This window comes from Equus przewalskii, chromosome 5 (assembly GCF_037783145.1).
Source record: "Equus przewalskii isolate Varuska chromosome 5, EquPr2, whole genome shotgun sequence".
NCBI classification, from domain to species: domain Eukaryota; kingdom Metazoa; phylum Chordata; class Mammalia; order Perissodactyla; family Equidae; genus Equus; species Equus przewalskii.
In genome coordinates this window covers 35,332,075-35,353,190 of record NC_091835.1, presented here as the reverse complement: position 1 = coordinate 35,353,190, position 21,116 = coordinate 35,332,075, and the positions used below count along the sequence as shown (strand labels likewise).

Here is a 21,116-nt window from a genome sequence, read left to right as displayed (position 1 = left end):
CTGACCCTGGGTGAGTTATGAGTGTCTTCTGATCTTTTGGGAAGAATGGTTGTGCCAATGAGTCACACACACCCCCCGCCTCCAGGTCGGGCCCCCCGTGTATTCAGCAGCTTCTCCCAAACCAGAGGTTCTGAACTAAGAGAAGGCAAAGGTGATATGGACAAATACACAAATCCTGCAACAGAGCTCAAACCCTAGAAAAACTGAGGCAGAACTAGGGATGGAAGCCTGAGACAGAAGGAAACTCCTGCTCCCCACCAGACCCTGCCCAGCCAGGAGAGGTGGACGGTGGGTGCCAAGAAATCGCAGCATGCCTGGGAACCACAAGAGGCCCTGGACTTCTCCCCTGCTTGACCAGGGGCTCCCTTCCTCAGAGCCAGGCAGAGGGCACCTTTAATGCCAGGCAACTCTCACTCCGGGTCCTAGGGGTTGAGACCCAGGCCTCCCAGCCCTCTCCCACTTCAGGGGTGGGACTTCCTGTTTCTGAGGCTGTTTCTTTGCCTGGTTCAGCACAACAGCGCTGGTAGCTTTCCACTGGACTCAGCAGTGTCTAGACCTGGTGTGGGCTAGCAGGGCAGTGCGTGTGTTGCTGGGCAGGAGCATCCCCAAGAATCCAAAAACAGGACAGAAGTCAGCTCTCAAAGAAGCTGTGCTCCGTGTCTACCCCTGGGGCGCTGATCCTGTCTTCTTGATGGGTGTGTGGTAGGAGGGTGCCACTATTTTACAGAAGGGAAAGGTCCTCACAGAATGTGCCATCAGCCACCCTCCTCCCTCTGCCCCGGGAAAGCAGGAGACAGGTTAAAAACAGAAGCGCGACCGTTTCTTTATTAAATTATACAAAAAGGGGAGGGGAGGGGGGCAGCTGTGGGGCTCGGCCCCAACCCTGGCCCCACCCCGGCCTGGCGCTGTCTGAGAGAAGGGGATCTGAGGGAGACCCAGGGATCAGGCGGGGTTGGGATGGGCAGGACATGAGGCTGGGATGCAGAGGTGAGGAAGGAAAGGCTACCGCAGGAGGGGTGGGATTGGCTGGAGGAGGGAGGAAGAGAGCAAGGAAGGGGAAAGGAGCCATTGGGGACCAGCTGGGAAGCTCAGATGGAGCAGGTCAGGAGGTGGAACAATGGCAGAGTGAGGATGGAGGGAGGGGCAGTGTCTGGAGAGGCGGACATGAGAAGGCTGGGGAGAAAGAGGGTGGCAGCTCTGGTGCGGGGCCCAGAGCAAGGAGCCAGGTGAAGAGTGGCTGCACTGTCTGTTCCCACCCCACCTCCAGGCCCTGAGGGGCCTCCCACCCCCAGCCCACTGGCAGGGGGCTCATGCCGATGCCCCATTTTCTGTCTTCTGCCGCTTGGGATCCGCTTCATCCTGTGGGAGGAAAAGAGTTGGGTAGCTGTAAAATGGGAGAGGGAGCTCCCCCTGTCCCGGCCCTGCTCCAGCCCCCGCCCTGCACCACAGGGATCTGCGTCCAAATCCAAAGGGCTCCCAGCCCCTGCTGCATCCCTGACAGCCCCTCAGGGGCCACAACCCAGCCCAAACCTCCTCTTCAGCAGCTCTCTTCAGCGCGGGCCCTTCGTCGTCATCTTCTTCTTCTTCCTCATCTGAGGAGCCAGAAATGGGTCATTGGGGAAGGGCAGGAAGCTCCGGCAGAGACCCCCTGTGGTCCTGCTCAGCCCTGCTTCAGGTCTTCAAACCCACCCTGACTCTGTTTCTTTGAGCCCAGCCTCCCCTGCCCCTCCCCACCTTCTTCTTCCCCTTCATCCTCCTCCTCTCCGTCCTCAGCAGTTTCTTCTTCTTCCTCCTCAGCTCCATTCTCCTCCTCCTGTGGGGACCAAAGAGGGACAGTGTCAGGCTAGCTGTGTGCCTCCACCCACTGACGGCAAGGGGCACTGCCAGGGCCTGAAGGGTGGGGGAAGGAAGATGGGAGGGGTCAAAGGAAAGGAAGGATGCAGCCCCCCAAGAAGGAAACTGAAAGGGGCATGGTGGGCAGGTGTGGTCACCCCCCACAGGCCTCCGCACCTCCACCACTTCTTTCTTTCGCTCTTTCCGGCTTGCCTTCTCCTCCACCTTCTCTTTCTTCTCCTTCAAGTCCTGCAAGAGAGAAAGAGGTCACCTTCCTCTCACCACAAATGATCTGCAGTCTGTAAGTCCTTCTAGCCCCAGTTTTCCCTCTGCAGTGAGCTTAGAGGAGTGTGAAATGGAGATGGTAGCCACAGCACCTTAGAGACAGAACAGAGATCCAGGGTCCTTCGGGCCACCAGGGGCTGAGACCAGACACCTTCTTCCCCAGGACTCAAGAGAGAAGGGATGAAGAGGGGGGAACAGGCGGCCAAGGGAACTGCTCACCACCCCCCTCGGGTTCTTCCAAACCTCACCGGCTGAAGAGTTCAGCTCAGCAAAGCAAATCCCCTCCATCTGCTCGCAGCCCTGATGCCCCACCCCCTCCCAGCCTGGCCTGCCCTGCCTACCCTGCCTTTTGTCTACCTCTGGGGCCTTTTCCTGAGTACTCTCTCCTGGGCGTCCCTCCCAGCTTCCCCCTCAGTTTCGAAAGGCTTTGTGTCTCTGTCTGTGTCCCCCAAATCCTCAGGCTCCTTCTTGGCCAAACACTACAGGAACAGGGAGAGCACTCTAGCACGCTTCCCGGCACCCCCCTCTCACTTTTCCCACGGCCACCCCAAAACAGTTCCAGTAGTTTCCTCCTCCCCATGGCCCGTGGTGTGTGCACTGGTGTGGTAGAGGGTGGGAGTACCTGTCTCCAGGGGGAACGCAGGTGAGGCAGGATAAAAAAAAAGTGGGAAGGAAAGAGTACTGGACACAGTAGATGGAGAGAGACAAACAAGATCTACAGCTGGGGTGGCGTGGGAATGTAGCTGGGGAAGCGACCTCCCTCCACACCACCCCCTCCCCTTCACCACAAGGTCCCAACTGGCACCTCCGTGATGTCCTATTCTGATGTGGCAGAGGGAGATGCTCATGAGAGAGTCTCCTCTCTCTGGACACCACAGCAGCCCTTCCAGCTTAGATTCCAGTCCTCTCCCCACCCCACCCCTTGGCAGGCACTGAGCGACACTGTGGGTGTCTGTGTGATCTGATCTGGTGTTGGTGTGCAACTCTGTGTATCGGATTCCATGAGGATGGAAGTTTTCTGAGCGAGGAGAGCACCCTGGGAGGGTGTGTCCTTTCTGGAAGAAGATTGGGGGTAGGAGAGGGAGTTGGTGCAGAATGGTGGGCCTGGAGGAACACTCAGTTCCCTCTTCCCTTTAAGGGGAGCACACATCCTTTGCCCCTCTCACTCCAGCTAGGCTGCTTCATGCCATTTCTCTGTCCTCATTTCATTGCCACATGGTCGCATGCCATTTCCACTACCTGGTGGCTTTCCCCTACATCCTGGGCCTGGAGAGCCAGGGGCTAGTCAGTCATTCTCTGGGGGCCCCAGGACCAGCTCTCTGTGGCCCTGGCCTGAGTTTCCCATCTGGGCTGATGGAGGGAGGGAGGGAGAGAGTACAAGGGAGGGAGTGAGCCTACCAGAGACCAAAGTCCAAGGGGCCGGACCCTCTCCTCCCCTGTCCTGTCCTCGTGGTCACTGTCCTTCCATGATCCCTTTTCCAGGAGGGTATGTGACCTAGGTCTTGTGCTAAGCAGCTCTCTGGCCTCATTTACTCAACACAGGCACACGCACTGACACAGGCTGACACCGATTCACACACACAGCTACAGAGGAGCACCCACGCGATCCGGAGACACATGGCCCGGTGTTTGGGCATTCTGGCACACACTCTTGAGACAGCACAAGAGCACAGTGCAGCCACTGGGCACTCACAAAGCGGCCACATGGCTCCACATCATCTACATGTCCACATGCACACATGTAACTGACACTGGCAGGCCCACACACGCTGCATTTCAGACATACAAAGACACCTACTCAGTGAAGTCACATGCCACCGCACAGCCCACCGGAGGGCCACACGGTACCCCTGTTAGATCTGACACATAGCCCCTTCTCTCTCATCGCCTTTCCTCCCAGTGGTCCCCCCTCTCACTTCACAGACCTCAGAGAGACCCCTGTGCCTACTCCTCAGCAAGCCCCCTCAAGGTCGGGCTCCCAGCCCCCAAACCCTGGCCGAATTAATTTCCCAAAGCGACACTCAGCAGGTTCCCTAGGGAAATTAGAGAAAGGCTGGAAGAGAGGCAAGGGCAAAGGGAGGGGGCCAGAGAAGGGAGCTGAAGAGAGCCAGGAGGGCTCGAGGCAATGCCATGCAATGCTGCGCCCCAGCTGTTTCTGAAGGCTATTCCCGCCCCCCTCTGATTTTTAGGAACTCAAGATTCTTTAAGTGTGGAGGAGAGGCTGGAGAGGAGCTAGGGAGAGAAAGGGAAGCTGAAGGCGAGCGGAGCAAGAAATATCCGGCTACAGATGGAAGGCAAGGAGGGAAGGAGAAAATAGAGGCAGTAGCTGTCTGCGCTCGGGCCTCGAGGGGAGGGGCCGAGCGAGAAGCCTCCCGGGAGAGTGCTGTTTACACTTGAGGCTCGCGCCGCTTAGCAGAGGAAAGGTGAGGGCCCAGCGGAGGGGGAGCCGGAGAACCCGGGCGCAGGGAGACGGAGCGGCGCAGGGGGCACGGTAAGGGAGGCGCGGCCAGCTGGACGGAGAGCGGGCCGGGTCGAGGCGCGCGAGCCGGGCCGGCGAGGGGTGGGGACGGCGGCGGGCCGGGGCGGCGCGCGGCGCTCGCGAAGCTAGAGGGCGCTGGCGCGGCCGCGCGGAGCGGGGCAGCAGCGCCAGGCTGGGGAGCGGGGGGGCGGAGAGGGGCCGCGGGGACCCGGCGCCGGGGCAGCGTGGGGCCGTCGGGGGCGGCCGGAGGCACCGGGACCGCGCGGAGCCCGGGGGTCGCGCGGGGGTCGCGCGGGGTCCGGGCCGCCGCCGGCCCGCCCGTACCTTGGCGCTCAACTCGGCCGCTGCCTCCACGCTCTTCTCCGACATGGTGCCGGGGCCGGGGCTGGCGGAGAGCCGGGGTCCCGCGGCCGGGACGGAGGGGCCCTGGACGGCGGAGGGTGGCCGCGGCCGGAACCTGGCGCGGTGGCGGCGGCGGCGGCGGCAGCGGCAGCGGCGGCCGCTCAGCAAGCTGGGTCTCTGGAAGAGGCGGCAGAGGCGCGCGGGGTGGGGCGGGGGTGGGTCTGGAGCGGAGACCCGCAGGGCTGCGGCCGTCCGGAGGGCGGGCGGAAGGGCGGTGCGGGCGGTGGCCGGCACGCTCCGGCCGCGGTCACTCGGTCCTCGGCTCGCCGCCCCCGCACCAGCAGAGCTGCCGCCGACCAGCCGCTGCCGCCCCCGGGAAGGGAACCCGCTTATAAAGGCGGCGCTGCCCGACGGGAGGGGCTTCCCAGGGGTGGGGCAGGCGGGAGCGGGGAGGAGAGGAGAGGGGAGGGGGATGAAAGCGGAGGTTGGAGAGGTGGGGAGAGGAGGATGAAAGCGAGGGGAGGGAGAGCGCGAGAGGCGGGAGGGAGGACAAGACCAGCAGGGGGAAATGGAGAGACTGACGGTCGCGGAGAAAGGAGTGGGGCGAGGAGGTGGGAAGGGGTGGGGTTCCTGCGGGGAGGGACCTCTCCGAATCCCGACCTACTGCCTGCGAATGTGGTGGAGTCTCTCTTTTGGGGGCGGACTGGAGGGATGGCCAGAATCCTTCTGAACCACCCCTCCCCCCCTCCCCCCGCAAGCCCTGAGATTTCCCCAAAGGATGGAGTCGGGGGAACAGTTGGAAAGGCCGGGCAGGTATTTGAGAAACCAAAAGCTTAAAGAAGAGGAAGAGGGTGGAGAGCTACTTCCACATCACGCTGGATTTCCCCTCTCATCCTGCATCTACATTCTCTGGGTGGCCCTGAGAGGGGACGGAAGAACAGAAAGGGCAGCCCATCCTCTGTCCTGCCTGAGGCGACATATGTGACCCCTGCCGGGTTCCTCCCTTCCTGGCTCTTTCTTGTGATCTGAGGGGAGTCACAGGTTCTCTAGTCTCCTTTCCTCTCTTCCATCTTAGACCTTTCTTATTCGCCCATCTCTCCTCACTTTTATTTGCCTGATCCTTCTATTTCTCTTCATCCCTCCTCATTCCTCTGTACCCAGACCCCTGCCTCACAACCATCCATACCTCACATCTCTTACTCTTCTGTCACCTCTTCTCCACTTTTCATTTGCCCTCTTCTATCTTTCCAACCCTGATCTCTCTCCCTCTCTCTCCCAGACAACCCTGTTCTTGTCTCATCTGAGTCTGTCACCTGGCCCCATATCCTTAGCTGATTTCCCTCAACTTCTCTTCAGGTCCTTATTTTTCACATTTTCCCTGTTTGCTTTTCTCTTTCCTCTGCTGCCATCTTCCCGAGCCTTTCTGGATTATACTGCCTACTTTGCAAGGGGCCCAGGTCTGGAGTTCCAGCCCCACCCTATTCCACACATCCTCAGTTGCTGGCCCTCAGTCTCAGTATCTTTGGGTCATTTTGAGAAGTTTGGGATTTCAGGAGGGCGCAGGAGCTGGGGTGTGTATTAAAGGTCAGAAGGTGGATGGGGTGGAATGCTTAGGGCTTGGAAAAAGGGTATCTTTGGTGTGTGTGCCCTCCCATATTTGTCGATCATTATCATTATTCCTCTTTTTATAATTTTCACTATCTTAATAAAAAAGACCCTGATCAATCATCGTCATTTAGTATTTGAGTGCTTAAATATACCATCTTTTGGTCCCTTGGTATAGAAACCTCCCGATTTCTCTTTCTAATTCTTCTATCAGTTTCTCAGTCTCCCTCCCCTCAAAAATCTTGGAGCCCCACCCAGGTTTTTCCTTGCCGGACTCTGCATCTTTTCATCTCTCTCTCAATCTGTTTCTCTGACTCACTCGCTGATGTCTGGAGCGAGCTCTGACCCTCTCCATCTCTGTACTCTCTTGCTTCATTTCTCTCCCTCTCTCGCCTCCTTTTACCTTCCTCGCCGACCCCCCCCCCCCCCCCCCGCGCGTCTCCCTGTCTCGCTCCCTCCCTGTCAGTCTCTTTCCTTTCCCTCCCACCCTCCTTTCCTCTTCCCTCTTCTCCACCTACCAGCCCCGCCTGCTGTCTCGGACACCCTGCTGGGCTCTTACCCTGTTACCCTGGTAACCGCCCCCCACTCCGGTCACCTCCACTCCCCTCCCCCACTTCAATCACCGCCACCAACAACCTCCATCCACCTTCCTCCTATTTTTCCTGAGAGCCAATAGAAACCCTGTTGCCAGGTGGAATGCTCATTTGAATCAGCCAATCCAGGAGCCTAACTGCTTGCCCTGCCTTATATGGGGATTTGAGGAGGGCCACTCCCCCCACTCCAGCCCCACAGGAGACCAGCCCCTCCACCGTCTTTTCTCCCCGCCCTGGAGAGAGCCTAGGACCTTCCCTCTCACCCTTCTATAAGGGCCTGACCTCCCATTTCTCTAACTGGGATCACTAGGATTAGTGTGTGGTGTGGGCCGGACTGTAGGCTGGGCCTCAGGGCTGGGGGTGGGAATGAGGTGTGATTAGGGAAGGGGAGGCGGAGGGAGCTGGGAATTTTGCCCAGGGAGGGGTGTCTGGGAGCCGAGGCAGCTGCAGTGGAAAATTCCAGGGAGATGGAGAGGCAGGGAATGGGAATCCTGCCCCAAGGCCCAAGGGAACGCCTTGAGAATCTAAGAGTTTGGACACTGGGGACCTCAGGGACCAGAGGAAAAGATCTAGGAAGCAGGAGGCCTGGATCTAATTCCCTTTCTGCATGGGGGAAGCATCCCTTAGGCTTCTATGTCTGGTTGGACAACAGACAAGTCTCCTGAAGTCTTGCCTTCATGAGAAAGAAGCTAGAAGTAGACTTGGGATGAATTTGGAGTGAGTGGGATGCTGAAAGCCAGCCCCATCCTCAGGGTTAGTCTCTGGGCCTCTGGGGCCAACAGTGTTAACTGATGCCAGCCTGTGTCTGCTCCTTCCCAGAGAATTGATTCTGAGGCCTTGTGGAGGCTTGCCTATTCCAAGAGTTCTGTTACTCCACAGTCCAACTGAGAATTTCTCCACTAGTTGAATGGGGAACCTGTGCTTCTTACACATCTTCTGGAGGTGGGAAAGAGGAGGCCGGGTGAGAACAAGGGAGGTAGGAGCCCCCTAGAAACTATGACTTCTGGCCTGACATTCTAGAAATTTTACCTCATTGCTGTGTGCAAGGTGTTCAATTCTAATTGTTTCCATTTCATTCTTTTTTTTTTTTTAAAGATTTTATTTTTCCTTTTTCTCCCCAAAGGCCCCTGGTACATAGTTGTGTATTTTTAGTTGTGAGTCCTTCTAGTTGTGGCATGTTGGACGCCGCCTCAGCATGGCTTGATGAGCGGTGCCATGTCCTTGCCCAGGATTCGAACCTGTGAAACCCCGGGCTGCCGAAGCGGAGCTCGCAAACTCAACCACTCAGCCATGGGGCCGGCCCCATCCATCTCATTCTTAAGTGAAGTCCTTCCCTTCTCCAGCTTCCTGGAGACCTAAACCAGCATAACTTTGATCATGTTTGTGCTGAGTATGGTGCCCCCAGGAGTGTTACTTAAGAAATCACCTTCACAACAACACGAGGGCACGTTTATTATGAATGCTACCAGTCAAGCTATATCCATCTTCATATTCTACTCACATTTAAGTAGAGTTAAACTAAAAAAACGTTCTAAGTTTTCTTTTTGCCCTCTACATCAAGCTTGAACTCTTGCACATTAACAAACTTTTATTGAGCTCTTACTAGGTATTGGGCACTGTGCTACGTGATGGAGACACAAAGCCGAATGAAAAATACATGGTCCCTGAGCTCAAGGAATCCATGGGGAGACTCAGGCAGTCAAAGTACCACTTGAAAAGGGACACAGGGACATGTACCCAGCACTGTCTTTCCACCAGTCAGACCAGAGAGTGCACTGTCCCATCTCCATGGGTACTCCTTTTCAGGAATGCCTCCCTGATCTCTCCTGATTTTGCAAATCCTTACCCATTGTTCCCAACTCCAAACAGCCTTCCTTGGTTCCTCCACCCTGATGGATTGTCTCCTCTTGCACACAATCCCCAGCACGACGCTAGGCACCAAAGAGGAAGAGGTCAATAAATCAGTGATTTCCTAGCCCTGACACACCATTTTGGCCTCAATCTCAGAGCCCTCTCAACCTTCTTTCTTTGAGTGGGCTGGGAAAATACACAAGCCACAACCAGGAGACCCACTTGCCTCTCTCTGGCTTGGGATCTTCTCATTAGCTACTCGTGTCCTGGTGGTCACCGTCTGTCTTTTATGGTATCAACATCACAACCAAAATTTCTAGGGCTTTCCTACTTCCCCATGAACTTTCTCCCCAGCAAAAAGAATTGCTTTCACCATCGTACCTCTCCTCCAGGTCCTTGGATTGGCGTTTCCTATTCTTCACACCCTCTTCCTGACCTCCTTCACTTTTACACCTAGAATAGTTACTATTGCCCAACCCTCTACTGCCCTCTTTTCAATTTTTCTCCCACGTGCACTCTTTTCAAAAACCCTTTGTAGACCCTCGAAAAAGTTCAGAAGGAAGATAATATTTATAGCTGCTTTCTGGCTCTGTCCAATAAACATTTCTGTGATGGAAATGTTCTATATCTGCACTTTCCAATACAGTAGCCACGAGCCACGTGTGGTTACTGAACACTTGAAATGTGGCTAGTGCAACTGAGGAACTGTATTTTTTATGTTATTCAGTTTTAGTTAAATTTAAACAGCCACCTGTGGCTAGTGGCTACCACATTGGACAGCACTACTTTAGACCTTGGCCCAAAACTGTCTCTTCTTTTTCCACCTCCTTTCCTTTCTCCATCCTCAGTGTTCTGTACTGGAAAGTCAAGAGCAACTTTGGCTGCTGTGGGGAAGGTCACCTGGGCCACTGTTGTCATCTCCATTACCATAGGTGCATGTTTGTTCAGGGTTTCCACATATTAAACAGACTGTGTGGCTGACCCAGAGGAGAGGAAAGTAAAAATGAAAAGGCCAGGGAAAATGGGACCAAGAGTGACAGCTAGAGACTTATTTTGCCCAGAGACTAAAAGACTGAGGGAGGACTTATAACCAGGAGGAGGCAATGACAGTGTTGACTGGACCCTTCCAGGTGACTCTAGTCTCAGAGGTCCTGTTCTCATCCTTCACAGTCTCCCTAAGCGACTCCATCGCACATTTCCATGGATTTAAGTCCCACTGCCACACGTGCCTCAAACACTGATGACTCTCAAACCTCTATCGTCAGCGCTGGCTTTTTTCCTGAGCTCGAGTCATGACTCCAGTCCCCTTCTGGTCATCACTCCCTGGATCCTCCGTAGCTCCTCAAACCCTACGTATTCCAACTGAAATTCCCTGGTTTTCTATTTCAGTTACAGGTACTGTCCTCCGCCTATTCGCTCTGCCAAGGAGTCATCCAAGACCCACCTTTTCTCGCCCTGCCTAGATCCTTCACATTCCACTTTCTGAAGATTCCTCGAGTGCCTCCTCTTCTCTCCAAGCCCAGTCCTGCCTCTGTTCCAGGGGTCAACATCACTCTCTTGACTTTAAGGTTAATTAACTAGGGTTTTCAATCATGACTTAAAAATTTTTGTATCTTCAGCACTTACCTCCCTACTTGGCATGTTGTAGAAGTCCAAACATGTTTCCTGAAATGCATAAACTGCCTTTCTATCTAAAATACAAACAGACACTTGTAATTTCCCTACATAAACCTTTTGATAGCTTTTCCAGGCCTGTAGGATAAAGTCCAGAAGCAAACAGGGCCCTTCAAGGTCTGTTCCCTTTTAACCTTTGTCGCCTTATCTCTTACCACTGTTCCCTCCAAAGTTTCACTTCAGCATGGTTTTTTTTACTCCTCATAGTTCTTCCCAAATGGGGCATACCTCTGTGCCCTTGCACTGATCCCATCTTCTGCCTGGAATGCTCTCCTGGCTGACCACCCCCCCGGCCCCGCCAAGTTTCTCCCTCCTTCTTCTGAACCACTTTTCCCCTTTTAACATATATCTTTCCATCGTGGCCTTCAACACAGGATTATGATGGATTCCAGGCTGGCCACCCTCACTAGGCTGTGGACCCTCTTGGGCAGAGACCATGTCTTGTCTTTTCGTCCCTAGCACCCAGCACTATGCCTCGTGCATAGTAGGAACTCAGTAAATATTTATTGACATGAACTACCGCACAGGTGGCACCAACTTCAATCCTGAATGTTCATGTTAATCGTGAGACATACTGCCTCCTTCAGGATGTCTTTTTGAAATGATCAAAGGACAACAGGAAGTTCTTAAGACTTAAAACTGCAATACTAATGTCAATCATTAACAAAAGCATATCTACTCAAGATGGGCTAACTAACATCTAATATCTCATGGTCAAAGGAGGTATGGAATTCACTTATTCCTGTTGTTCACATCTCCTCCTGTTTTAGGTTGCTAGCTTCTAAGGGTAAGACTGTCCAAGTCCGTTATCCTGTGTAGTCACATAGTCAGGATCTTCCAGCCAGACACAGTTTCAATATATTCTCAAACCAGTACCAAATATACTCTGTACAGTGTGGCAAGCAGAATGTTATTTCTCACTCAGTTGTCCAGGTCAAAAAACCTTGGTGTCATTCTTGACTCTTCTCCCTTATAGTGCATCCATCCATCAACAAATTCTGTTAGCTCCATCTTCAAAATATATCTAGAATCTGACCATTTCTCATCACCTCCACTGTTTCTAACCTACTCTAAGCCACCATCCTGTCTCATCTGGGTTATGGCAATAGCATGCTAATAGGTCTGTTTCTGCTGTTGTCCCCAGTAGTCTATTCTCCATACAAGAGCCAGCGTGATCCTTTTGTAGGTCATACAAAGGTCCACATGACCTGGCTTTCTTCTTTGTCTGTGACCTTGTCTCTTAGTATTGCTCTTGCCTCCATTCACATCAGTCTAGGCACACTGGCTTCTCTGCTGTTCTTTGAACACACTAAGCATGCTTCTGCCTCAGGGCCTTTGTACTTGCTATATCCTCTGCTCAGAACGCTCTCACCCCAGCTATCCCTCACCTTGTTCAGGTCTCTGCTTAAATGTCACCTTATCAGTCAGGCCTTCCCTAGTCACCCTAAAAAGCAACACCACCTCGCAGCTGCCTGCCTGTTCCTCTTTCCCCTTTCTACCCTGCTTTATTTTCCTCTGTATCATTACTATATCTCCAGAGCCAGGAAGAATACCTGACACATAGTAGCCATTCAATAAATATTTGTTGAATGGATGTGGACATAAAAACAAACTGAAAAGCTGATTTTTAAAAAATGCTCCTGAGTTACTCCCTTGGATCTGGTATGCACTGTAGAACTCACTTTCTCTACCTAGGGCACCTTAGTGCTAATTTTCAGGGTGTATCCCCCTCCTCCAATACATATGCACATATATACACACACATACACTCAGTCACACCCATTCACTTTGGCTCAGGCAGGAAATCCAGTCTTCTCTAACTCCCACATCACTGCCCCATGCTCACTGTGCCAATATCCAGCTGCTCTGGGATAGCTCCAGATGCGTGACCTCACATCCAAAGAGGGCCCCTTTTCTGGCCCAGCTCTACTCTCTCAAGGACTTCCTGACTTTGGCTCCATCAGATAGAGCAGTGAATATAGGCACCACTTTGTTTCTCTTCCTTCCCAACAGTCCTTATCCTCCTTGTGTTAAGCCTCACCCCTGGCAGGGCCCACTCTCCCTCCTACATCTTATCATCTACAGGACATTCCAGTGACTCAGGAATTTCTCTTCATCAGAGTTCATTGGACAGAGATGAAAGGAAGGAAGGAAGGAAAGAAAGAGGGAGAAAGGGAGGGAGGAGGAAGGAAGAGAGGAAAGGAGGAAGGGAAGGTGGGAGAAAGAAAAGGCAAGGCAAGGTGATGGAGAAGGAAGACAGACACAAACTCTGGTTGTGGGGGACAGAAAGGTTACTTGTAAAATTATATCCCTTCGATTCCTGAAGTAGACGGCTGCCTATATGCTAAGTCTCTGAGGACTCTGCAAACGAGCTCTTGCATCTCCTACTTCATCCCCACCTATTCAATGATTTCTTTTTAACCTGAGACAAAGCCCAGATTTGGAGCTTTGTCTCAGAGTTAGAAGCTAAGCTGTAATTTGGAAATACTCCTAGGAGAGGTAATACATTGATTTAAAATCATGCAAAGGTAAAAATGGCTGATATCAGGTTCTTAAATTTTGGAAGGAAGAAGAGAAAGGGCTTTAGGCACCGAAAGGCAGTAGGTAGAGGATACCAGGTACAGAAAAAGAAAAAACAAGGAGACAAGAAGCTAAGTTGTATGTCCAATTCTGTTGAAGGTTGGACATGATGCTATGAGAAGGGAGAAGGTGGAAGGTAAGCTTCCACTTAACACTTAGTTGTCTGGGCCATAGAACTCTCACGGGGTGATGTGATCACATGTCCAGCTGCTTTTGTTTGGGGCCAGAGAAAAAGGGGCACTTGCATGGTGAGATGTCCAGAGAGAAACCATCTGGAAGATAAATTTGAAAGACTTCACTAAGTCTCTTCTCCAAAAATATCCTCGAAAAACAAATTTCCTTTTATTCTGTCTTTGTCTTTCTTTGGCTTTGCCAGTCTGCCAGCTTCTAAATTATCTGTCTCTGTTCCCACTATTTTTTTTCTCTCTTTAATAATGATCAAGTCCAAAGAAACCTGAGAAGCCCTGCTCCCAGTACTTTCTCCTGAGTCACCAGAGACCCCCTCCTCCTTCTCCCCCAGGGAAGTACTGGGGACAAGTCTTTCTCATTGTCAGGCTCTACATAACACGAATATGGCTAGCAGCCAGAGTAAAGAACCAGAGAGAGCTCGAGTTTGGATGAGTCTGGTTTAAAGTCCATCTTCGACAGTCCAAATGCCCTGACACCCAGGAGGAGGGCCCTTCTCTCCAGTTGGGCCAGATTTTATGCAAGACATTTGGTGTGTCAAAGTATCGGTCTTTGGCCTTGGTGTCAGGTCTCCTGGGTGTGTTTTCAGCTCCGCCCCTGGGTGATCCTGGTTAATGGAGCTCTCCACCCCTTTCTTCTCCCAAACTTTAGACCCTTAACCTACCTACCTGACTAGAGGCAAGTAAGATTAGTGCAGGATTGGGAGCTCTTGAGGACACATGAGTTGGAGAAAATAAAGGGGGAGACTGGCACTAAACTGAATGATTTCAGAGCCTTTCCCCAGTCCGACCCTTCACAGCAGGGTAACTGAGGGTTCCAGGAGCCTCTCCAAAGCCAGTTCCTAAGGGGCTGTAGTTCCAGCCTGGCCGAAGAGCGCCATCTGGTGGCCGGTCCCCTGTCCATTCTCTTTGCCCCATCCGGAGTTCTCGAAGCCACAGCTAGACCAGGGCAGAACTGTCACCTCCTCCTCTACGTCACTCCGAGGACCCCGCCCTGCCTACAACGCGCCTCCCCCGCAGAACTGCCGCCCTTCCTCCTCCCGGGGCTGAGCGCTTCTCTGGTCGAAAATCTGCTTAAAGCTCTCCGCAGGGATCCGCCCCACTTCGTCGCCCACAGGGAGCCCGCCCCTCCCCCATGGGAATCTGCCCCTGGTCCGCTTCCTTCCCCCAAGGGAACGTGCCGCACCGCCCTCCATCCTCCCCTGCCCCGGCCCTCCCGAGGAGCCGACTCCTCTGCTCCTCCCCCACGCCCTTCCAGGGAGCCTCTTCCTGTCCACAGAACTCAAATCCAGGTTACTGACGAGGCTTCCCGTCCCCGAGTCTCCGGCCGACCCCGCGCCCTGGGAGCGCGCCCTCGCCTTCTCCACACGCCCGCCAGTGGGCGGAGCTCCGCGGCCCGGCCCCGGGGCGGGGGGGGGGGGGGGCTGTCCCATCGTGACGTCACTTCCGTCCGGGCCTGGCCGTGCTTCGGGCTTCGTGGGCCGAGGGGGGGGACGGAGGTGGCAGCTGTGGGAGGAGGCGGCGCGGGAGGCCGAGGAGCTCACGCCTGGACCAATCCCGCGTCCCGGGCCACAACCCCCCGATTCTGCAGCGCACCGAGAGGCGACACCGGCCGGATGGGCCGCTGAGCCCGAATCGGGGACCGGTGAGCCTCGAGCAGAGCGGGCAGCCGGGTCTGGACGGGAGCGGGCCCGCAGGGCTGCAGGGTTTGGAAACCCGGGATGAGGGGAGCTGAAAGGGTCAGGCTTGCCTCTCCTGCGCGTCCGGCGAAGGCAGGGGCTGGGGGAGCCGCCGACGGGCGCGCTGGGGATAGTGAGGCCCGCCTGGGGGGAGGCCTGGGAGTGGCTGGTGTAAGGAGGGGGCGGGGTGGTTGGGGTCATTAATGGGGCGGAGGGCCAGCGCTGGGGATTCGCATCCGGAACAGTGGCGTCAGGGGAGGGGCAGTATGCTCTGGCCAGGCTTCGGGAAGAGGATGGCTCTGAGTAGGGAGGCAGAAAACTGAGAGGCTTGGAAAAATTTTCCATCGCCCTCCTTGATAGAGGGCTTTGAAGAGCTCTTCTCTCCCTAGAGGGTGGTGCTGAATACCTGGAGAAGGGTCTTACTGGAGTTTGGGGGGTCAGTTACAGTTTTGTTAAGGCACAGGGCTCTGAGAGTCCCTACACTGAGCGGGTGTGCAAAAAGCCTGGCCGCCTCCAAGTGCTGAGCCTCTACATCTTTACAGTGTGGAGCCCCCTGGAGCTAAGCAGGATGTTCCGCTTCATGAGGGACGTGGAGCCCGAGGATCCCATGTTCCTGATGTGAGTACTGCCTCCCCCTCATGCTCTGGAGCGTTCATCCCACTCCACTTCAGTTCTCTGAGTACTTCAGACAGACATCTGGGTTCCCATTGCTGGCACTAATTGGAACTGGCTGGATACTCAGCTCCAGCCCGGACCTAGAGAGGAAACAGGCATCTGTGCCACTGTTTCTCTATGAGTGTTTTCTTTTTGGGGGGCAAGGAGGTGTTGATTCCTTGGCCCTCCTACCACCCATACTGTATACTCACTCCTCAGGGACCCTTTTGCCATTCACCGTCAGCATATGAACCGCATGTTGTCTGGTGGCTTTGGATATAGCCCCTTCCTCAGCATCACAGATGGCAACATGCCAGGGACCAGGCCTGCCAGTCGCAGGATGCAGGTAATGGTGCTGCAATATACCTGAGGCCAAAAAAAGGTTGGAGGGCACTTGATGTTTCTTGCACTACAGCTAACTTAGCAAGTGGAGTGATCGAGAAGTGGGGAAAGGGTCTGGAAAAAGGGCTTTGTGAGAAGAGGATGGAAAAACAGCCGAGGCCATGGGCATGGTTTGGGATTGTAATGAGATAGGATGTGGTCTAATTCCTGTTCCTTACCTGTTCCTGTAGGCTGGGACTGTCTCCCCCTTTGGGATGCTGGGAATGGTGAGTCCTCATCTCCTCGTGTCTTTCCATCTCGGACACAGTCTATACTCTTAGATATTATTCCCAAATGTGCCTCTAAAATAGCCTTTTTGGGTAACCCTAGAATCTCTTTATAGTGTTCACAGAGCTCTGGGCCTGCTGTGTGTGGAGTCCTGTGTGCTAAAGATGCAACCTTATTGACTCCTGTACTTCTAGGAGCCATACCCATTAGGAAAATGTAATTGTCTAACAAAGTTTGTTCTTTTGAGGAGGGAGGTGAAGTTGAAGAGCCAACTCGAGATGGTTTTTAGAAGAACTTTTTTTTGCAGTTTCATGCCTTTATAGGTTAGAATCCATTAACGGTGGTTTGCTTCCTAAAGATAGGGAGAAACAGGGCAGTCGGGAGAAGGAAAATTGGACCCAGGCAGCCACTGACTGAGGAGGAGGGCGGCAGTATGGAGAGAGAAGCGTGGAGATAAGCACGCAGTGTCCTGGTCGTGTTCTCCAGGAGTGAGAAAGAGCAGTTGCTAGATGTGAAGGAAGAAGAGAAAGGGAAAGTGCAGCCATGTAGCTAGTGGGTGCCTGACTAAGATGGTGTCCGAGCACCGACTTTGCTTTCCTGACTGTTCTCCATCTCTTTGCTCCAGTCGGGCGGCTTCATGGACATGTTTGGGATGATGAACGACATGATTGGGAACATGGTGAGACTCTTGCCCCATACCTTTTCCGGGCCCTGTTCTCAGTGCTGGCTGGCAACCCCTTGAGTCCTCTGAGGCAGAAGTGAGGAAGGGTGTGCTAGTGAAGGGTTCACGCTGAGGAAGGCATTGAACCCAGAGAGCGCTGGGCTCCTGTCTCTGCTCCTGCCCGAGTGAAGAAGCGGCAGCACTCTTACTAAGTGCAGTGCAGGCTCAGTGTCTTAAGGTCCTTCTCGTATTGTGGACTCAGAGGAATTGGGGGGTAATGATGAGTCTTCATGTTTTCTCAGTTCTCACATTTTGTGAGAAAGATATGGGCAAGAACAGGCAGCTGAAGTGTGGGGTCCCTTCTCCAGAGGGGAACCCCCCTCCCCATTCAGTCCTGCTCTACCCTTTCCTCCCCAGGAGCACATGACGGCTGGAGGCAACTGCCAGACCTTTTCATCCTCCACTGTCATCTCCTACTCCAATACTGGTGATGGTGCCCCCAAGGTCTACCAAGAGACATCAGAGATGCGCTCAGCGCCAGGCGGGGTGAGTGGGAGGGCTTCTCATATCCCAGAGAAGGCGGGGTTGAACGGCACGCGCAGAAATCTTGGCTTCGTTTTTCAGGATTGGGTCGCGGGGGGTTTGTCCTGGGGTGGCGTAGCCAGTGCCGTATCCTGCCTCACCTCAGATCCGGGAGACTCGGAGGACTGTTCGGGATTCAGACAGTGGGCTAGAGCAGATGTCCATTGGGCATCACATCCGAGACCGGGCTCACATCCTCCAGCGCTCACGAAACCACCGCACAGGGGACCAGGAGGAGCGGCAGGACTATATCAACCTGGATGAGAGTGAGCCTCCTTCCCGCTCGTCACCCTTCCGGCTTCTTGGCCAGTAGCCCCAGCCCACTTCCTGTGAGCTAGGAGATGCCGGCTTTCTCTCCTACCTCTGTAGATACTTCTTGGGCAAATTATGGGTGAGCCCCATGTTCTTACCTCACCTGGAGCCTTGTTGTCAGCTTAGGGTGCCAGCAGTGTCCTCACCAAGGATGGCCAAACTTTGTCACCTAAGTCAAGTATTGGTAGTAGTCTACCCTTCTCCATCTGGATCAGTTTGGTTTTTTTTTTCTTCAAATCAACAAATATTTATTAAATGCTTAATTGTGTGCACGGGAATGTGCTCCTTAAATAAATCATTATTCCATTCCCGATTTCTGTTTCCAGTGGTCATGCCTTAGGCCTGCTAGTGGCCTCCAGGAACCATGTTGAACCCAGAATGGCTACATCGAGAAGTTGCTGCCCTCCCCCAGCACGCCCCCCACACATGCACTTTCAGCCTCTGCCCTGTTGTTTGGTCATGGAAGCCTGTGGCTCCCTCTGGCATCGGCCTCTAGAAGCCTGGCTGTACACATGTGTCATGTCTGGTCTCTGTTCTCTTTAGGTGAGGCCGCGGCATTTGATGATGAGTGGCGGAGGGAGACATCCCGATTCCGGCAGCAGCGCCCTCTGGAATTTCGACGGCATGAGGCTTCAGGGGGTGGGGGACGAAGGGCTGAGGGGCCTCCCCGCCTGGCTATACAGGGACCTGAGGACTCCCCCTCCCGACAGTCCCGCCGCTATGACTGGTGAGGGCCCTCAGCCCTCAGCCTCTCTTGTAAGTATCTGAGAGGGGAGGGATTGTAAGGTGTCGAGCCCAGGAAGGGGGCTGGGGAGTGTGGCTGTGCACATTCCTCTGCCCTGAGGCAGAAGCAGGCCAGGTGCCCAGCAGATACTGCCCTTGATGGTAGTAGTTTTAGTTGGTATGGAAAAAGAAAAATGGTCTCACTAGAATAGGGGATTAAGCCCCAACTCCTTATGTTTCGTCTTCTAACTTGTACTCATCTCTCTTCCCTCTCCAGGTACAGGCTGAGAGGCTGAGAAATCATCCCCTGAAATAACTTCTTCCTTTCCAACTCCCACTCCCCATTTAATATTAAATTAACAGGCAAGCTGGCCCCCACCTCTCCCTGGGGGTCTCAGGGGGAACCTTTCACTGCCCCCTTTACCTACTTTTTCCTTCTTTAATCCCCTTACCATGATGACTCCACTTCTCCTGTATCCGCTAACTTGATTTTTCATTTTGCTGCTCCATCTTTGAACCTCCTCACCTTCCCCATTCTACCCCTGCCATGCATTTAGGGGCTTTTGGGGTGAGCTCTGGGTTTAGGGGCCTCCTCCCTCCCTCAGCTACCCTGGAGCTTTGCCCACCTCCTCCTCAGATCCCCCGCTGCAGGGGCCATAGCCCTCATCCAGGGCTGTGTGGAGGGAGAGGACTGTTCCCACCCCTTCCTCCCTTCCCACCCCATGCACATCACAAAAATCTCCCCTACACCCTTCTCTGCCTTTATTTTTTGATTTGTGCAACTTGTAACTAGGTGTTTATGGAATAAAGGAGAATGGAAAAAAGACCAAGTGGGATTTTGGCTTTACTTTTGATCCTTTCTCTGTTCAATTTCAACCCTACTGTCTCCTTCTAGTCCCCTTCTTACCTTCCCTCTTTCTCCATGTGTGGCCTTCTTAACTCGAGTTCAAGCCCAGACCTCATGGCAATGACAGTGGGACTGTCAGAGCACTAGCAAAAGAGCAGCAGCTGCAGGACTCGCTGGGCTGGGCTGGGCTGGGCGGGCGGGCGGGGGGGTGAAAATGTAAGCAGCCGTCTTGCTGGCTCTCTCCCTTGCTTTTGCCGTAACTTCACTCTTCAGGGGGAATGGAGGGCATATCTCACTGGAGCCGGAGGAATTTGCTACCCCTTGTCCCTTGGGTATAGCTCCTCACCTGGACTGTGGATGGGAACACTTGTGGTACAGAGCAGGAAGGAGCCCAAATAACCCTACGCAGGCCCCAAGGAGGAGACAGCCTGGGGTCAGCACCGTTCTTCAAACCCTCCACCCCCAGTTGTTGAGAATTTGAGCCCAGGGAAGGAGACCAGAGAAGAACTAACCTGGAACCTGAGCAGTACTGGAAGGGCACGAGGTACTCAGATTTCTCAAGATGTTCACTCTTGCTTTACCTGGTGCAGCCAAATGGGTCACTCGGTTCCTCTTGGGAACTTATTTAATGATGGCAAATGCTTGTGAGAGTCTGATGATGTTTCCTCTTTATAAAAATCTTTTTATAAAATCTCTTTATAAAAATCTTTTCAGTTGGTAAATCAAAGGCAAAAAACTCCTCAGGGCTCTGTGTCCTCAGGGAAGGGAGGATTTCCCCCATATCATTGATGGACAAATAGACTCAAGAGGATTTGCCTAGTCACTCAGGGAGCAGAGATAAAGTTGAGCTCAACAACTGGGCACTAACTTCCTTGTCCAGTGCAGGAACTAAATCTCAATAAATAGGGCTGGTGGAGATGCATGACCAGGGTCAAGGGAACCAACCCAATGTGTAAAACAATCCAGGAATCCCAGAAGTCAAATGGGTATAGATAATTCATCTCCACCTGGGTTGCTGAATTGTGGATGGTGAAACTCAAAGCATCCACAGCCCTCGGCTTCAAGTGTAATCTGTGTTCTGTCCAGATAGACAATTACTTAATTACTCTGGGAGTGGGAGTAGATTTCATCAGTCTCCTGAGGAGGCAGCAGGTGAAAGAGCACTGGAGTTATAGAAGGAGCCCAGAGGCTGGGTTCTCAGTTCAGCTCTGCCACCAACCTAGCCATGTGGTCTTGGACAGGTCATTCACATCCCTGGACCTCAGCTGTGTGCGTCCCTTCTAACAACAAAATCGAAGGCTACAGTTCCTGGGCAACCTCTCAACCTGCATTTCATTTCTAATGCCCACGCTCATGGGTGTAGTTCTGAGTGGGGGCTGGAGCAGGGCAAGGGCTGCCCCGATTGCCATCTAGGTGAGTCAATCTAGTGTTTCGCAAGCTCCCCCATTTGGGTCCTGGCTTTCAGACACATGAACTAACTCACTCCTGTTCCCTGCTGTTGGGTGAGGACCACCCTTCAACCCAGTGCTTATTCCTAGGGTCTGTAACTAGTTCTTAGCAGGGATATGTTTTGGGAAGTTAGTTGTGAGCAGCAGCCACTGAGTGAGGTGCTTAAGAACCAG

At 53.6% G+C, this 21,116-nt stretch overlaps 2 protein-coding genes across 4 annotated transcripts; one reads left to right on the top strand and one right to left on the bottom strand.

The window, feature by feature from the left end:
• Nucleotides 1-798: 798 nt before the first annotated feature.
• PTMS (parathymosin) lies at nucleotides 799-5,627 on the bottom strand. The gene is made up of 5 exons (XM_070620574.1): nucleotides 4,922-5,627; nucleotides 2,011-2,082; nucleotides 1,735-1,813; nucleotides 1,531-1,592; nucleotides 799-1,359 (listed from the first exon to the last, which is right to left on the bottom strand). Exons 1-5 carry the CDS (start codon nucleotides 4,964-4,966, stop codon nucleotides 1,309-1,311), a joined length of 309 nt encoding a protein of 102 aa, XP_070476675.1. The 5' UTR covers nucleotides 4,967-5,627; the 3' UTR covers nucleotides 799-1,308.
• MLF2 (myeloid leukemia factor 2) lies at nucleotides 3,950-19,473 on the top strand. Of its 3 annotated transcripts, none has more exons than XM_070620572.1 (9): nucleotides 3,950-4,609; nucleotides 15,649-15,724; nucleotides 15,980-16,106; nucleotides 16,333-16,368; nucleotides 16,995-17,048; nucleotides 17,448-17,576; nucleotides 17,719-17,878; nucleotides 18,468-18,680; nucleotides 18,925-19,473. In XM_070620572.1, exons 2-8 carry the CDS (start codon nucleotides 15,675-15,677, stop codon nucleotides 18,653-18,655), a joined length of 744 nt encoding a protein of 247 aa, XP_070476673.1. In that variant the 5' UTR covers nucleotides 3,950-4,609; nucleotides 15,649-15,674; the 3' UTR covers nucleotides 18,656-18,680; nucleotides 18,925-19,473. The 3 variants fall into 3 exon arrangements, with proteins under 3 accessions (XP_070476673.1, XP_008512190.1, XP_070476674.1); XM_008513968.2 differs by lacking the exon at nucleotides 3,950-4,609 and adding an exon at nucleotides 14,842-15,072; XM_070620573.1 differs by lacking the exon at nucleotides 3,950-4,609 and adding an exon at nucleotides 14,883-15,100.
• The last annotated feature ends 1,643 nt before the right edge of the window (nucleotides 19,474-21,116 follow it).